This window comes from Hipposideros armiger, unplaced genomic scaffold (assembly GCF_001890085.2).
Source record: "Hipposideros armiger isolate ML-2016 unplaced genomic scaffold, ASM189008v1 scaffold_38, whole genome shotgun sequence".
NCBI classification, from domain to species: domain Eukaryota; kingdom Metazoa; phylum Chordata; class Mammalia; order Chiroptera; family Hipposideridae; genus Hipposideros; species Hipposideros armiger.
The window spans coordinates 3,588,240-3,605,044 of record NW_017731388.1 but is presented as its reverse complement, the minus strand read 5'-3'; the positions used below and the strand labels follow the sequence as shown (position 1 = coordinate 3,605,044).

At 57.3% G+C, this 16,805-nt stretch overlaps 3 protein-coding genes across 10 annotated transcripts in view; 2 read left to right on the top strand and 1 right to left on the bottom strand.

Annotated features, from left to right (window-relative positions):
* Positions 1-11,927, top strand: part of OBSL1 (obscurin like cytoskeletal adaptor 1) — a 26,963-nt gene extending 15,036 nt beyond the window's left edge. For 2 of the 7 annotated variants that reach the window (XM_019638283.1, XM_019638280.1), the window contains 7 exons: positions 1,024-1,290; positions 2,067-2,179; positions 2,731-2,887; positions 3,050-3,211; positions 3,507-3,611; positions 3,928-4,197; positions 11,845-11,927. In XM_019638283.1, the coding sequence (XP_019493828.1) occupies positions 1,024-1,290; positions 2,067-2,179; positions 2,731-2,887; positions 3,050-3,211; positions 3,507-3,611; positions 3,928-4,197; positions 11,845-11,888 (1,118 nt within the window). In that variant the 3' untranslated portion in view covers positions 11,889-11,927. Of the gene's footprint in view, positions 1-1,023; positions 1,544-2,066; positions 2,180-2,730; positions 2,888-3,049; positions 3,212-3,506; positions 3,612-3,927; positions 5,052-11,844 lie in introns of those variants that run through there. The other 5 variants (XM_019638282.1, XM_019638281.1, XM_019638284.1 and 2 more) reach the window with 5 other exon arrangements.
* On the bottom strand, positions 5,185-11,679 carry TMEM198 (transmembrane protein 198). Of its 2 annotated transcripts, none has more exons than XM_019638296.1 (5): positions 11,313-11,679; positions 10,785-10,989; positions 7,650-8,225; positions 6,445-6,647; positions 5,185-6,096 (listed from the first exon to the last, which is right to left on the bottom strand). In XM_019638296.1, exons 2-5 carry the CDS (start codon positions 10,948-10,950, stop codon positions 5,959-5,961), a joined length of 1,083 nt encoding a protein of 360 aa, XP_019493841.1. In that variant the 5' UTR covers positions 10,951-10,989; positions 11,313-11,679; the 3' UTR covers positions 5,185-5,958. The 2 variants fall into 2 exon arrangements, with proteins under 2 accessions (XP_019493841.1, XP_019493842.1); XM_019638297.1 differs by having other exon boundaries at positions 10,785-10,954; positions 11,313-11,666.
* CHPF (chondroitin polymerizing factor) lies at positions 11,900-16,805 on the top strand. The gene is made up of 4 exons (XM_019638287.1): positions 11,900-12,457; positions 13,498-14,071; positions 14,585-14,764; positions 15,094-16,805. The coding sequence occupies exons 1-4, from the start codon at positions 12,144-12,146 to the stop codon at positions 16,351-16,353; spliced, it is 2,328 nt and encodes a 775-aa protein (XP_019493832.1). The 5' UTR covers positions 11,900-12,143; the 3' UTR covers positions 16,354-16,805.

Here is a 16,805-nt window from a genome sequence, read left to right as displayed (position 1 = left end):
GTAACCTGAAGCTACCTGCCCAAAGCAAAACTTTTCTTTTTCTAATATTTTCTATTTAACTTAGAAGTCCATGTGGATTTTGCCCACATGGGCAAAGTTGGCTTTGCTATAAACATCAATATACTCCAGTAAGACTTGCAGTGTTTATCCTTTAGTCACATGCTCCAGGTTACATGGGCCCATTTCAGAAGCAGGGATGGCTGGCAGATAGCACCCCCAAGCCCCCCAATCTGGAACCCTCTATTAACTGTGTGACCTCATGCAAATTACTTAACCTCTCTGAGCCAAGTCTTAAAAATGAGGCTGGGGCCGGCCAAGTGGCTCAGTTGGTTAAGAGCTCACTCAAGAGTTTGAGCTCTGAGCAACAGCGGTTCGATGCCCGGCCTGAGCTGAGCTGCCGCTGAGCTGCCAACAGGTGGCAGGATGGCTCAGCTAAAAAAAAAAAAAAGAGGCTGATCCCTACTTCAAGGGTCTTTGGAAACATTAACTGAGATAACTCAAAAAAATGACCACACAGAGCTTGGTAAATGGTTCTTGTTAGTGATACATAGTCTCTTCTAATTTATTTCATTCATTTAATCACAATAAAACCATGTCTCAATGCTATTCACCTTGTACAATTGGGGAAACTACAGCCCAGAGAGGTCAAACAGTTTGCCAAAGGTCACACAGAAGCCAAACTATATGACAGAGCTATGGTTCAATCCTCGTATGTCTGACTTCAAATCCTATGCTCCTTCCAGTGTCATAGCACCCCTCACCCAGACTCCTCAACTCTCTAACCACACCTTACCCCTTTTTGTGTTCCCTCTCCTAACCCCAGTAAGCTCCTCTCTCCCCCCAAATCTGGTGGGCTGTTCTCCCTTCTTCCTGCACCCTGGTTCTGAGTTTCATTTGATAGGTCCTTACTAGGTTGTGTGTTAGGAGTGGTACAGGTAGGGCCAAGGGGTGTGTGAGCCCTCCAAAATCCATGCCCAGAGCTGGAACCCTCATCCTCCCTCTCTCCCCATCTCCCCCCACCAGCGAGGCAACTAAGGGTGCTGCGGTCTCTGGAGGATGTGACCATCATGGAGGGGGGCAGCGCCACCTTCCAGCTGGAGCTGTCCCAGGAGGGTGTGACTGGGGAATGGGCCCGGGGTGGAGTCCGGCTGCATCCGGGACCTCAGTGCCACATTCACGCAGAGGGCCCCACTCACCACCTGGTACTCAGTGGCTTGGGGCTGGCCGACTCGGGCTGCATCTCCTTCACTGCGGACTCCCTGCGCTGTGCAGCCAGACTCACCGTGAGAGGTGCGGCCTCCAGGACCGCCGCCTGCCTGCCTGCTGACTGCCCAGTGTGACTACTGATCCTACTACCTGTGTGGCCCTCACCGACCATGCCTGTCCCAGTGTGCCCTCACTGACCCTTTTGGCCTCGTGTGGCTTCAATGACTGCCCTGCCTGAGTGTGATCCCACTGACCATGCCTGCCTGCTATGATCACCTCTGCCTGCTTAAGTGTGCCCTTCTGACCACTCAAGTCCCAGGGATCCACTGTGCCTAAGGTGACTCCACCAGCAACTCTGCTTCAGTGTCCCCTATTTTTGCTTCTAGCCCAGTGTATTCCCCACTGACCACACCTGCTTAGGGTCTCCCTGCCCATCGCTCTTCTGAATCCATTGTGTGTCTCACTGTCCATTGTCTCGTGTTCATTCCAGCCAAGTGTGGCCCCCACTGACCATGCCTGTCTATGGGTGACTTCACTGGCATCTCAACTCCAGTCTCCCCCATGCTGTTCTAGCACCAGCGTGTCCCCCACTGACCACCTTAAAATGTGACACCAGCTGGCCACTCGTGCCCCACTGACCCCTATAATCCCACTGTGTCCTCCACTGATGAGCACCCCCCACAGACCACTTGTCCCCACACATCCCCCACTCACGAGTGGCCTCCACTAATCACCTTGTCTAAATGGGTCCACCACTGACCCCCGGTGCCCACGTGTGTCCTCCCTGACCCTGCGGGCTGGGTCCCCATCCTGCCCTTACCTCTGCTCCCTCTGTACTGTCCTCCTTTTCCCACTCCCAGAGGCCCCAGTGACCGTCGTGCAGGGGCCACAAGACCTAGAGGTGACTGAGGGCGACACAGCTACGTTCGAGTGCGAGCTTTCCCAAGCCTTGGCTGATGTTACCTGGGAGAAGGTCAGAGTCCAGCCCCAGCCCAGCCCACTTTGACATCAAGACAACAATAATAATGCCCCAAACAACTAATACTGTACTCGCTGAGCAGATGTGCCTGGCACTGTGCTCAGATTTACTTTACATTTAATCCTTTAATGTGTACATCAACTCTTTGAGGTCGGTCTTGTTATCTCCATGTTATCTATAAGGAGACAGAGGCTCAGTGGGGTGAAGCATTGCCCAGGGGCAGACAAAAGGAGTAGAACCCATATTTGAATCCAAGTTTGCCTAATTCCAGAATCCACATTCATGGCCCATGTGATGGATGACGTCACTCTGGGATTCCCGCGCTCGTGGCACCCCTTTTCTGACCTAATGTCCCCAAAGGGTGACACCTTCCCAGTGAGGCTCCTAACACTCCGCAGGCGCAGAACGGCCCGATTCCAGTGTGTGGGGGGGACACAGACAAGCATAAACGCACCTCAGAACCGCTTGGCATCAACAGAGGGCACCGCCGCCTCCCAGGGGCCGCGGCCGAATTCACTCCAACCCTCTGCCGCTCCCGCTTCTAGGACGGGAGCCCGCTCATCCCCAGCCCTCGGCTCAGGCTCCAGGCCCTCGGCACACGGCGCCTTCTCCAGCTGCGGCGCTGCGGCCCCTTGGACGCCGGGACCTACAGCTGCGCGGTGGGGACGGTTCGCGCCGGGCCCGTCCGCTTGACCGTGCACGGTGGGTACGGGGCGCTGTCGGGGCCGGGTACTGATGTGGGATAGGGCTGCAGACCCGCCTTCTCCCCCGACTGACTCCGGTGCTTCTTGGGAGAGGGGCGTGGCGTGGGCATGGTTGGGTGCCTCCGCCCCGCCCCGCCTCACTCCCCCGACTCCGCCCCAGAGCGCGTGGTGTCAGTGCTCTCAGAGCTCCAGTCTGTGCGCGCCCGCGAAGGCGACGGTGCCACGTTCGAGTGCACCGTGTCGGAGGTCGAAAGCACCGGGAGCTGGAAGCTCGGAGGCCGCCCACTGAAACCCGGAGGCCGCGTCCGCATCCGACAGGAAGGTGGGGCAAACTTTCTACCCACTCAAGCCCCTTGCTGCCCCGCCCCCGGCTCACACAGACCCCGCCCCACTAGGAAAAGCCCCGCCTTCCACTTGAATGGGCCCCGCCCCATGGCCCAAAGAGCCATCTCCCTGTTTTTCCGCGGCCCCCAGCTCAGAGGTCTCAGTCCTGGCGGGCTCCTCCTACCCCTAGGCATCTAAATTCCGCCCACCCCAGTGCACCTGGGGACCTACCCTCATCCCCGAACCCTCCCCAGAGGCGGCTCCGGCCTCGCTAGTGCTCCCCTCACCCTCAGGGAAGAAACATATTCTGGTGCTGAGCGAGCTGCGCACGGAGGACGCCGGTGAGGTCCGCTTCCAGGCGGGACCAGCCCAGTCCGTGGCTCAGCTGGAGGTGGAGGGTAAGCGACTGCTTGGCGGCGGCCAGGAATGGGCATCACCTTCCCTGGGACTAGCAGGCTGGCAGCTGGTCCAAGAAAAGCTGCCTCCCCCACCTTCCTTCCTGGAGGGGCTCTCCTGGGGCAGGTCACAGAGGGCAGTGCGTTTCCTGAGGAGATGGAGAGGAGGAGACTTTGGATTGGGGGTACAGAGGAACAGGCCGGTGGTATAGAGATCTGAGACCAAGAGAGGACGCCTCAGGGGAAGGGAAGATGCGTTTCTTCTCCTTGGGGGCCCTGTGTGTCCCTATTAACTTAAGCCCTCGTCCTCCACCCCCAGCACTGCCTCTCCAGATGTGCCGCCGCCCTCCTCGCGAGAAGACAGTTCTGGTCGGCCGCCGAGCGGTGCTAGAGGTGACTGTGTCCCGCTCCGGAGGCCAAGTGTGCTGGTTGCGGGAGGGGGTCGAGCTGTGCCCAGGAGACAAGTACGAGCTGCGCAGCCATGGCCCCACCCACAGCCTGGTCATCCATGACGTGCGGCTTGAGGACCAGGGCACCTATTGCTGCCAGGCCGGTGAGGACAGCGCCTACACGCGGCTGCTGGTAGAGGGTGAGTGACGCTGGACTGGGCAGAGGGCAGAGGGTCAGGAGGGCTGGCCAGGCAGGAGTCGCCTAGGAGCTGGTGGGCTGAGACACACCTACTGAAGGTTTTCCAGGATTGGGGATGGCAAGTGGTTCTGGGATGTGTTGAAGGTAGGGAGTGGGGGAGCGGGAGATCTCACCCCGGCTGAGGAAAGGAGGGAGGTGTATTCTCAACAAGAACCACTTGGTTCAGGGCAGCGGTTCGCACCTTTCTACACCCCTTCCTGTCCCAGCTTCTCCTCGCTCCCTCCTGCCTTTGGACCATGTTTGTCTCTCCTGAACACTCCATTTGTACCCGAGTTCCTCCTTCCCAACTGCTGGCTCCTGGTCTGTGGCCCCCACCTACCCCTTACCTACCCCCTGCTCTCTGCCCTGCTGGCTTCTGCCCATCTCAGTGAGTTCAGTATTCGCCTGGGCAGAGGGCTCCTGAGCTAGTCACATTTCTTCCTCTTCCACAGAGGAGATGCCCCACCCTCCATCCAAATTCCCGCATTCCCTTAAAATGTCTTGCGCCACAGCTAACTGACCCCCACTTTCCTGCCCCCACAGATAGCCCTGACAGAGGCCCAAAAAGGGTGGGGCAGAGGGTGAGGGCCTTGCTCTTCCTCTGCGGGTGCCCAGGCTCTGTCAGGGGAGGAAGGTGGTACCCACTCTCTCCCCAGCCCCACGTGGAGTCATTCCTCTGCAGGTAGCTAGAAGGACCGAACCAAGCCAGGCGGGTGCCCTCGGACAGCTTGGAAGGCGCATGCCCTTATCCCGGGCAGGGGTGGGAGGCAGGGGAACCAGAGGTGTTGGGAGACAATAAAAGTGGTGCAGCCCCTTTCCCTGGCTCTCTGTGTGAATGGAGGAAGGCAGAACTTGCCTGAAGCCCCTGTGTAGTGAGTGACTCAGGGGACCAAGAGCTACAGCACTTCTAACTTGGCCCGTGGAAGTGCCAGCCACTGAAGACCACCACTCCTGGCAGAAGCCACACAGTTTGGCACATTTATAAAAGATGTAAAACAGGGTGGGGTGGGGGGAGACAGAAGCATGAGGTGTCCAGGGTGGCATGACAGACACCATACATGCATCGTGCATTTAAGTCCCCTTCCCCCAGCTCCCCTCCCCAACCCAGCCCAGAAGAGCACCCCCACTCTTATCCCCTGCTATTGCCCTCAGGCAGGTGGATTTGCAAAGGACAGGGGACCAGGGTGAGGGGTGCTGCAGTTTGCCCCATGGATAAGGACAAGAAGCCTTAGATGAGTCTGGTTGAGAGGCAGAGTGATGAGGGAAGAAGGCAGGCCTCTTCCCCTTAGACATGCAGGAGAGGGGCCCATGGGACCCCAGCAGTGGGAGAGGAGGTGGGGCCAACCTTGCAGAAGCCCTACTGATTAGAAATCTAAGGCAAGGGTCCCAGTGTCCCCTCCAAGCCCACCTCTCCATGCGCGCGCGCGCACACACACACACACACACACACAGGTAACACACTCATAACCCTGAGCACACCCCAATGGGGCTCACACCCCACATCTCTTAGGAGCCCCTTGGGAGCTTGGGAGGGAGCTTTCTGTAAGGCCAGGCCTAGCCTGAGACAGGTCCTCCCTTCTAGCAGCCAGACCAGTCTTCTCCAGGTGGAGAGAGAAACAGCCATAGGCCACAAGGCTAGGCAGGCTGGGTGGTGGCCTAGCAGGCCTCCCCAAGCTGACAGAGCTGGTGACCAGAGTCCTGGTGGGCAGGAGTCGCTGTACTGCTATACTCGCACAGGAGGCCCTGAGCAGGCTGTCAGTGGTCCCCGGGACCCGTATTCATAGTCCATGTCTGTGGGCGAGGCCATGAAGGAGCTCAGTGAGCTCCCTGTCTGCCGGTCCCGGAAGCTCTGGATATAACTCTGTGGGAGAGTAAACACAGGTGTGAGTGCAGCCACAGACCCGTCCTGAGAGCCACCTCAGGCAGACATCCTCTCCCTGCACCCCCACAAACCTGAGACTCACTCCAGACTTCTGTAGGCCCAGGACCTCACCACATCCATAGTCCTCCACCCTAAGGGATGCCCCGTACCATCCTCATTAAAATTCATACTCAGACACCTTTCCCCCATCAGGCTCTGGGTGCGGAGGTTACACAGGGTGGGCCAAACGATAGTGACCAGCTCTCTGGGGAAGACCCAGTCCTGCTTGGACAGAGTTTACAACACCCTTCTTTCCCCATTCGGACTCGAGGAGCTCAGGGTGCTCACCGGGGAGAGGACGTCTCCATTGAAGCGTTTGATGGGCACTGGCCTGCGGCGATAAGCAGGGTCCGGGAGCCCAGACCTTGGAGGAGCCCGGGGACCTCTAGAGGGCGCCCGAAGGGGCCTCTTCTTACGTCGCTTCTCCTTGTGCTCTTCCTGCTGCCGAATCCGCATCAGCTGCACACGTCGTCGCTGCCGGCTGATGACCACTGGGAAGGAATGGGCAGAGAAGGTCTCACAGGCCCACAGGCCTCATCTCCACCCTTCCTACCTGGGGGCTCCAGGCTTCCAGATTCCCCTTGTCTAGAACCTCTCCCCTTTCCTTTTCTGGTCTTCCACCTTCCAGATGGGACTTCCATTGTTCTTTACCTCCAAAGGTCTTTCTGGAAGATTCCTAGACTTCTAGGTACCCCCTTCCCAGCTGTTACCCCCTCCCAACCCTGAGCCCTAGGTGACTCATCAAGACCAGCCATCATCATCTCTGCTGGACAACCGCAGCTGCCTCCTCACTGGTTCCCCTTCTACGCTTGCCTTCCCTGGTGTTTTCTACACTCAGTATCCAGAATAAGTAGCCCAAATACTAAGTTAGATCATATACTCCCCGCTTTAAATCTCCAACAGTATCTCATGGCCCTTCTAATAGAATCCAGAGGAGAGCCCACACAATCAGCATCCTGTCACCGCACTCCAGCCCCACTTCCTCAACAAGCCAAGACCATTCCTTCTAGGGGCCTGCCCTTCCTATTCCCTCTTCTCTAGTTCTTTGCATGGCTAGCCCCTTGTCTTTCAGGACTCTACTTAAACTTCACCTCTTCCAAGTGGTCTTCCTTGAGCACCCTGTCTATAACAGCCTCTGTAGATCATCCTTTCGTGTCACTCCATACGACTGGAATTATCTTGTTTGTTTGCATGTCTGTTATCTGCCTCCCCCCAACCAAATGTAACCCCTTAGGGACAGGGACCTTTTCTGTTTTGTCTCTGCTGTATCCCCAGTATCTGGAATGGGCTCAGCATGGAGCCACTGCCCCATACATTGTTGTGGAATGAATGGTGCCACTGAGATCCTATCTTCCCAGACACTGAGCAAGTAACTTCTCTAACCCTATTGAGGCCTTACTCTGCTGGTGTGGACATGTTCTTCCCCCACTCTGCAAGTGCTCAGCCCCGCCCCACCACTTCTCTCATGCCCACCCCAGCCCATGCCCTCTCACCTTCCGTGTGGGAGTCCCCCTCGGCCGTCACCCGCCACTGCACCAGAACGCCCATCAGGCTGAGCAAGGGCCAAAGTGCCAGGAGGGCCCAGCTCCGCCAGCAGAGGGGGGGCACCGGGGCAGCTCGCAGCCTTTCCACAGCATAGCGCCCCAGCAGTAGCAGCTCAGCGAAATAGTCAGCGGCGGTGGTGATGAGCGCAGCACCAGTCACAGCGGTGGCCAGGGTGGTGAGCGGGCGGGGCCAGCGCAGCGTGAGCAGGGCACAGAGCAGGCCGCCCCCCAGCAGCAGCCCCAGGGGGCCCCATACGGAGCCCGGCTGGTAGTAGGGTGCGGAGCCCAGCAGGGAAGCAGCAGCGAGCAGCAGACCGAGCAGTAGCCCCACAAGGAAGAGGCCCACACTGCGCACCAGCATGGCCACCAGCCCGCAGAGCAGCCCAATGCCCAGCGCAATGCCTGCACTCGCCCCGGCACTCAGCTGCGTCTCCAGCACCCGCTCTCGGTAGCACAGCAGGAAGATGACCACTGAGCCAAACAGCAACCCAGTGAGGAAGAGCACTGCCTTGAAGCAGCGGTAACCTGGAGGGGAACAGGGACCAGTGAGGGGCCAGCATGAGGTCACCGGGCTGGAGGCAAGAGGTCAGAGAGGTCAGGAACATGGAATCACAGGGGAACCAGAAGCAGGACATTAAGATAAAAGAATTGGGGGTCACTAGGGTCCTGAGGGAACCAGTGATGGGGCCTTTGAGGTCAAGGGAGGTCAGAGAGACAGGTCATTGAGAGTCACATGGAAAACAGAGAGACGGTCATTGAGGTGAGTGCTGCGTCTTTGAGGGTCAGAGGAGTCAGGGATAGGGCATAGGAGTCAAAAGTGAATCAGTGATAGAGTCATTAGGGTCTTTGGGATGATAGGGGTCAGACAGATAGGTCACTGGGGTCACAAGGGGATCAGAAATAGAGTCATTGGGGTCTGTGGGGAGGGATTGTTCAGAGAAATGAGGTTTTTGGAAGTTAGAAAGAATTTGAGAGATGACAGTCACACAGGTTCAGAAAAAGGAGGTCTTCAAAGGGTCACAGGGCTTCAGAGACATCATTAAAAGGTTACCCAAAAACACAGGGAAGCAGGGTTATTAGGGAGTGGTTCCAGGAGGTGAGGTCTTTGCAGGTCAGGCGGATTGACAGATGAGGAGTCATTGAGAGTATTAAAGGGTTTCAGAGAAGGGGTAATATTGAGGCCAGAGAAATGGGATTATTGAAATCATGGTTGGAGGAGTGGCAATCAGGAAATGTGATCCTAGGGAGCAGAGAGTTAGGAGAAATGGAGTCAGAAGGGTGAAAGGTGATGAGATACCTGGGGGTGGCTTGGGGGCCCTAGGGCTACAAGGGTTCATAGGGAGTCAAAGGATTATAGGATGAAATAGTGGTTGCAGAATTTCAGGAAAATTGAGGTTATAGGGCCATTGGACCCATTAAAGGTACCTGGAAGAGTGAGGACTTGTAGATCCTGAACAGTTGGGAAGATGGGGGTCAAAGGGTCAGGGAGAGCCAAAGAGAAAGGTCAAAGAGGATATTCAGTTCTAGGAATGACAGCAAGCATCAAAGTCTATGAAGTTTTGGGGTCAGAAAGAGGAGTAGGGCATACACAAGGGCTCAGAGTCCACGGGCGAGGGAGTGAGGGCATCCGACAGGGGTAGGGTACCAGGGAAGCCCAGGAGAGGGACTGTCAGGATGCAGTGAGCAACTGCAGAGCAAGTAGATCTAAATAGGGGAGGGAGTGAGGTGACACAGACTCCTTAGAGGCCCAGAATGTGTCCTAAACCCTTAGAGGGGCAGTTCCTCCTGCCCACTCTGCAGTTGTTCAGCCAAGAGTTTGGGGGTGGAAGGAAAGGGACCATCTGGCTCTCATTCCTGCCTACTACCCAGCCATTCTAGGGGGGAGGTATAGAGGTATCAGAGCACAAGTCTCGCCCCACCTCTGCCCATCTTGCAATCCAGACCTCCGAGCTTCCTTTGCACTTCTTCCAGTCGCTTATAATGCTCTTCCTGGAGGCTTTCCTTGGGTTCCCCAGCCCATAGAGCTCACCCTCCTCTCTGAAGTTCTATAACTCTTGCTGTAAAGTCACTGGGCAGTTAACTCCACTAGTCCATCTGGTACCATTGTGCACATTAGAAAAAGATGTGCCTTCCTCTAGGCAAAACAGCCTCGTGCCAAGGCCTCGAGTTTGTCAAGTGGAACATGGGCTTGATTTCAGGCCCCATTTGCCTATTCAACTGATCTCCCTTGTACAGTACCCATCCTATACAACTGTTCACAGCAGCCCTGATTATTGGAGCCTGCCTTGTAGGAGATCTCCATGTGTGTGACTACCATCTAGCCTACCCTACAGCTGACCCTTGAACAACACGAGTTTGAACTTTGAGGGTTCACTTATATGGGTTTGTTTTTTTTTCAGTAAATATACAGTCATCCCTCCACATCCCCAGGTTTCGCATCCACGGATTCAACTGACTGCAGATTGAAAACAGTATTTTGGATCCATGGTTGGGAATTTGCAGATGCCAACGGCCAACTGAAGTTATACATGGGTTTTCTACTGCACCCCAAACCCCTGTGTTGTTCAAGTGTCAACTGTAATATGTATCACAGGTGTGGATGTTCCAGAAGTCTCTCCCCCATCTATGCCCTGTGGTAAGGGACCATGTTTAATCACACTGTTAAATATTTTCAGTGCCTACCTAGCACAGTGACCCAAACACATCTTCACCACAATAGCTATTATTTATTGAGTCCCTACTAATTCTCACAACAACCCTGTGGGTGTGAGGTAAATATCATTGTTCCCACTGTTCAGATTAGAAAACTGAGGCTCAGGCAGTTTTCTAATCTGAACAGTGGGAACAATGATATTTACCAGGTACAGAGCCAGGTTCAAATTGAAGCATGCCTAATTCAAAAACCTGTGTTCTCTAGGATCTAGAGTCTAGATGATCTACAAACATGTAGGATGAAAGAAAGAAAAGATAGTTGGTGGTGGTGGTGGTAGTGGTGGTGAAGTTCTGGAGAAGATTTGGGGTGCCTCAGAAAAATAACAGGGAAACAATGGGGAGCTCAGATGATGGATGAGATGGGGGTCTCACCGAAGAAGCAGTAGACGACTCCAAACAGACAGCACATGATGCAGACGAGGGCCGGCAGTGCCTGGTACCTGCGCTCCAGAGGCTGTTCACAGGGTGCACCCCAGAAGGCATCATCTGGCTCAGGGGGCAGCAGCTGAAACCGCAGTGTCGCCACAGTGCCCGGCATAATGCTGGGAACAGAAGGGAGTCACTCTCCCAGGTCAGCCTGACGGAGGAAGTTGGAATCAAGGAGAAGACCTGAGTCTCCACCAGGATGGGGTGAGAATAGGAGTGGGAGAACTAGGCAAGGACACAGTGGACAAAGGAATGATGCCCACATCAGGCAGCTCTGGAAGCATCCCTAAAGTGGAGGGGGGGGGCAGGCAAAAGACAAAGGGAACAAAAGTGCCTGGCTAGAGGGGACCAGAATTAAGAAGTTAAAAGGGGAACTGGGTTTGGGGGAGATAAGGGCAGTGTGCTGCCAGTGAGAAAGAGGCAGCCAGGAGACTCGTCTGTGGGCGGCTAAATCTAGGATTGTCCAAAATCTACCTGGGCTGGAGACGAACTGAGCTTCTGAGCCAAAGAGGTTGTGCAGGGGCCGGAGGGCTCGGGGTTGCGGGGCACCAGAGGCCCCAGCTGACTGGGGTCTGAGAAAAGTCCGTCGTGTGGAGAAGGGGGCTGCTGGGCCGGAGGAACCTCTCTCTGCGCGGCGGCGTCGCCGCTCCACCTCCAACACCGGCTGGCACTCCAGTCCTGCGGCGTCCGGAGACTCGGACTGGACCTGGGGAAGTGAAAGAAGCAGGAACAGGGGCTTGGGCTGCCCCAGAGCAGCGGCCCCATGCCCTGATCCCGCCCGCGGCCTTTGGTGCTGATGGACAGCTCCGGCCTCGGCACCTGACGTCACTCAGGGCGCACCATCCAGGCAGGGGCGGGCTGCTTCTGACGTCACCCGGGACGCACCAACCACGCCGGGGGGAGCTAGGGGACTCCGCCCCCGGCGTCTCCCTTTCCCGCACTGAGGAGGGGGCACTTCCGGGGGTCCTTTGCCTTTAACCTCCTCCTTCTCCTCCCTCTCCGGTAGCTAGCGCCCGAGACCCCACCCCAGGGGCGGGGCCCTCGCAGTGACACGTCGGACAGCGGCGGAGGCTCCGGCGCGGAAAGCGGGGACCCTGAGCGGTACAGAGCGGCGGCTGGAGAGGGCTAGGAGCGCGGCGCAGGGGATTCGACTCGGGCTGCGGGCTCTGCTCGGTGGGGAGGGAGCGGGCCCGCCAGCTTGGCCCAGGCCCTCCGGATCCGCCCCCTCCCCGGTCCCGCCCCCTCGGAGCTTCCTCTAGCTGCTCTGGAGCTGCTCCGGGGCCCGGGGCCCACGGTCCGGGCGCCATGCGGGCATCGCTACTACTGTCGGTGCTGCGGCCCGCAGGGCCCGTGGCCGTGGGCATCTCCCTGGGCTTCACTCTGAGCCTGCTCAGCGTCACTTGGGTGGAAGAGCCGTGCGGCCCAGGGCCGCCCCAACCCGGAGATTCTGAGCTACCGCCGCGCGGCAACACCAACGCGGCGCGCCGGCCCAACTCAGTGCAGCCCGGAGCCGAGCGCGAGAAGCCCGGGGCCAGCGCAGGCGCTGGGGAGAACTGGGAGCCGCGTGTGTTGCCCTACCACCCTGCACAGCCTGGCCAAGCCGCCAAAAAGGCCGTCAGGTAGGGATCAGCCTCGCCAGCCCCACCTCCTGGGCACCGGTCGGGACTGACGTGCCGGGGAGGACGCCGGGGGCCGGGTCAGGCTCCGGAAGGAAGGGACTGGCTGGCCAGGAAGTCTTTGGGCCCCGATAACTTCCGATAGCTCAGCTTCCCTGGGAGCTGGGGAATCCCTTTCTGGGCCCAGTCCGGACCTGGGCTGAACTTGCCCGCCTCTGGGCTAAATTGGCTCGACCCTGTGGTCCCCAAAAGACACTCGTAGCTCCCTGGCTGGGATGTTGGGTTTAGAACTGATTGGTATATAGAGTGGGTTTACAGAGAGAGGGAAAGAGAAAAGAGAGAACAAGGATTGACCTGTATCTCTTGTTCCTGAGTGGGACTAATCTCCTGGTGAGATTAGTGAGAGAGGAGTGATGTAGCCATCCCATGAATGTCTCTGCCGACAAGTTGAAATCGTTTTTCCTAAGTAATGCTGAGTTCAAATTCTAGCTCTGCAATTTACCTTCTGTGTTATGGAAAGTAAGTTACTAGAACCTCTGAGTTCGTTTGCCCCCCCCCCAAACACACTCACCGCACCCCTATGCCATATATTCCATTACATCATTTATGTGTTGTATTTGTGGTATAATGGCATATTTATATAGAAATAAGTACTACATACATGATGTGTAGAGTACCTTTGAGCCAAACGTGCCAAAATGCTTTACATAAAATCAACCCCATCTTTTCAGATTTGGCTACTGAGACTCGGACAGATTAAATAACTTGCTCAAGGACACAACTACTTAGTAGTGAAACAGTGAATCAGAGCCACAATATATCTTTCATATCTGCATGGATATTGCCATCTCCCAAAAGCACTGTGTGGGTAAGGGCAATATTTCACTGAAATCCTGATGACCCCTGAGAGAATTGTTATTCTTATCCTATTCATAGGTGAGGAAACAGACCCAGAGAGGACATGACCTGCAGGAGCCTATGTATGCTGCCTTCTACCCGCCCAGTTGTCGTTTTGATAATTTTGTGCCGTCTCCTCCCCCCAGGACTCGCTACATCAGCACGGAGCTGGGCATCAGGCAGAGGCTGCTCGTGGCAGTGCTGACCTCACAGGCCACGTTGCCCACGCTGGGCGTGGCCGTGAATCGCACTCTGGGGCACCGGCTAGAGCGTGTGGTGTTCCTGACAGGCTCGCGGGGCCGCCGGGCACCACAGGGCATGGCTGTGGTGACACTGGGCGAGGAGCGACCCATCGGGCACCTGCACCTGGCACTGCGCCACCTGCTGGAGCAGCACGGCGACGACTTTGACTGGTTCTTTCTAGTACCTGATGCCACCTACACCGAGGCTCACGGGTTGGCGCGCCTAGCTGGCCGCCTCAGCCTGGCAGCCGCTGCCCACCTCTATCTGGGTCGGCCCCAGGACTTCATCGGTGGAGATCCCGCCCCAGGCCGCTACTGCCACGGAGGCTTTGGGGTGCTGTTGTCGCGCACGCTGCTGCAGCAGCTGCGCCCCCACCTGGAAGGCTGCCGCAATGACATCGTCAGTGCACGTCCGGATGAGTGGCTGGGACGCTGCATCCTGGATGCCACTGGGGTGGGCTGCACAAGCGACCACGAGGTGGGAAAATAAGCCACCCCACTGGTTCCTCCTGTCTGAGCTTGTGCAGTTCCCCTGAGAGGCAAAGAGGCAGTTAGCGATATAGGCCTGGGTTTCCATGCCAGTTCTGTCCTTTTCTATCCCTGTGACCTTGGATAAATTACTGAATTTCCTGAGCTTCAGTATCTTCATCCATACCAACAGAAATAATTATTGCTAAGGGTTGTTATAAGGATTAGAAAAAATAAGGGAGCCTTGCACATAGTAGGTGTTTGGTGTTAGCTATTATTATTTTATTGGAGCACCCAGACAGCTCTGAGATAGGATGCATGCCCATTTCATAGATGAGCTAGCAGAGTCTTGCCCAAGGTCACACAAGGTCACAACTGGTCGAGGTACCTAAACCCACAGAATTCTAACTCCCAAGTCCACAACAGGTCATAGGATGGGGAGATGAGACATACACTGTGAGGCAAGGCGGGGAGGCTGTCCAATCATTCTTCCCATGTGGACCCCTTCTCTTTCTCACCACAGGCAGTACACTACAGCTATCTGGAGCTGAGCCCTGGGGAGCCTGTGCAGGAGGGGGACCCTCGTTTCCGCAGCGCCCTGACAGCCCATCCTGTGCGTGACCCTGTGCACATGTACCAGCTGCACAAGGCTTTTGCCCGAGCTGAGCTGGAACGCACATACCAGGAGATCCAGGAGTTGCAGGTATGGTCTGGGCCCAGGGGCTGGTAGGCAGGTCCTGAGAGGCCTTAGAGAGCCCAGGGAAATGATAAATGAGCACTAGAATCACAGAACACACCTGCCTCTGGTCCCTGTTCATTTATCATGTTTCTGAGAAGCCCCTCCAGAAACCCCATTTTAACTCTCAGGCTGCCTCCATCTGTGGGAAGGCTAGGTGGGGGGCCGTACGAAGGCAGAGATTGACAGGGGACTGGGGACCTATCGTGAGTGACACCTGCCACCTGCCCAGTCCCCCAGCTGTGTGCTGGCCTCTGGGGCCTATATCTTACTCATACACTGTTTCTCCAACCCAGTGGGAGATTCAGAACACTAGCCGTCTGGCAGCTGATGGGGAGCGGGCAGCCGCCTGGCCCATAGGCATTCCAGCACCATCCCTTCCAGCCTCCCGCTTTGAGGTACTACGCTGGGACTATTTCACTGAGCAGCATGCTTTCTCCTGTGCCGATGGCTCACCCCGCTGCCCGCTGCGTGGGGCTGACCGGGCTGACGTGGCTGACATTCTGGGGGCAGCCTTGGAAGAGCTCAACCGCCGCTACCACCCAGCCTTGCGGCTCCAGAAGCAGCAGCTGGTTAATGGCTACCGACGCTTTGATCCTGCCCGGGGTATGGAGTACACACTGGACTTGCAGCTGGAGGCGCTGACCCCCCAGGGCGGCCGCTGGCCCTTCACCCACCGGGTACAGCTGCTACGGCCACTGAGCCGCGTGGAGATCTTGCCTGTGCCCTATGTCACCGAAGCCTCACGTCTCACCATATTACTTCCTCTGGCTGCGGCTGAGCGTGACCTGGCCCCTGGCTTCCTGGAGGCCTTTGCCTCGGCAGCACTGGAGCCTGGCGATGCTGCAGCGGCCCTGACCCTGCTGCTACTGTATGAGCCACGACAGGCCCAGCGGGCAGCCCATGCAGATGTCTTTGCACCTGTCAAGGCCCACGTGGCAGAGCTGGAGCGGCGTTTCCCCGGTGCCCGGGTGCCCTGGCTCAGTGTGCAGACAGCTGCCCCCTCACCACTGCGCCTCATGGATCTGCTCTCCAAGAAGCACCCGCTGGACACGCTGTTCCTGCTGGCGGGGCCAGACACAGTGCTCACGCCTGACTTCCTGAACCGCTGCCGCATGCATGCCATCGCTGGCTGGCAGGCCTTCTTTCCCATGCACTTCCAGGCGTTCCACCCGGCCGTGGCCCCACCACAGGGCCCGGGGCCCCCGGAGTTGGGCCGAGACACGGGCCGCTTTGATCGCCAGGCAGCCAGTGAGGCCTGCTTCTACAACTCCGACTACGTGGCGGCCCGCGGGCAGCTGGCGGCTGCCTTGGAGCAGGAGGAGGAGCTCCTAGAGATCATGGATGTGTATGAGCTGTTCCTGCGCTTCTCTGGCCTGCATGTGCTGCGGGCAGTGGAACCAGCACTGCTGCAGCGCTACCGGGCCCAGACGTGCAGTGCCCGGCTCAGCGAGGACCTGTACCATCGCTGTCGCCAGAGCACGCTTGAGGGCCTGGGCTCCCGCACGCAGCTCGCCATGCTGCTCTTTGAGCAGGAGCAGGGCAATAGCACCTAACCCCACCCTGCACCTCTGAACCCTGGCCTAGTGGCACTTCTCCCCCAACCGCCTGGAGCCACCTGCCAGCCTCTCTGGACAGGGCTGGCCACCGCCTCAGACCCCAGGACAGCCCACTGGCCCCCTTGCTCTGGCTTTGTGGGTCCTCAGGCTCAGGACAAACCCTGGGGAAGGTGCCCTCAGAGCCACCTCTTTCTGCCCCAAACCCGGTCTCCTTGCCCCCTGACGCTGCTGATTCAAGCTATGGCCTCGGTATTTATGCAGCACACTCTGCCTGACGCCAGCCCTGCCTCTAGGGTTCTAGGGTTCGAGTCCTGGGGGCTGGGCTGTAGATGAGTTGTTGGGAGAGGGAGGAGCTGAGAGAAGAAGACGGGGTGTCTCCCAGCTTCTCCCTTCTGGGGCCCTGGGGAAGCTCCCTGCCTTTAATAAACTGGCTGAGTGTGGACTGGTGA

Coding starts and splice junctions, on each gene's coding strand:
- CHPF (XM_019638287.1), top strand. CDS start 12,144: ATGCGGGCATCGCTACTACTGTCGGTGCTGCGGCCCGCAGGGCCCGTG. Junction 14,072..14,584: donor GCTGCACAAGCGACCACGAG/GTGGGAAAATAA, acceptor TTCTCACCACAG/GCAGTACACTACAGCTATCT. Junction 14,765..15,093: donor AGGAGATCCAGGAGTTGCAG/GTATGGTCTGGG, acceptor TCTCCAACCCAG/TGGGAGATTCAGAACACTAG.
- TMEM198 (XM_019638296.1), bottom strand. CDS start 10,950: ATGCCGGGCACTGTGGCGACACTGCGGTTTCAGCTGCTGCCCCCTGAG. Junction 8,226..10,784: donor AGTCGTCTACTGCTTCTTCG/GTGAGACCCCCA, acceptor GTTCCCCTCCAG/GTTACCGCTGCTTCAAGGCA. Junction 6,648..7,649: donor GGGGGACTCCCACACGGAAG/GTGAGAGGGCAT, acceptor ATTCCTTCCCAG/TGGTCATCAGCCGGCAGCGA.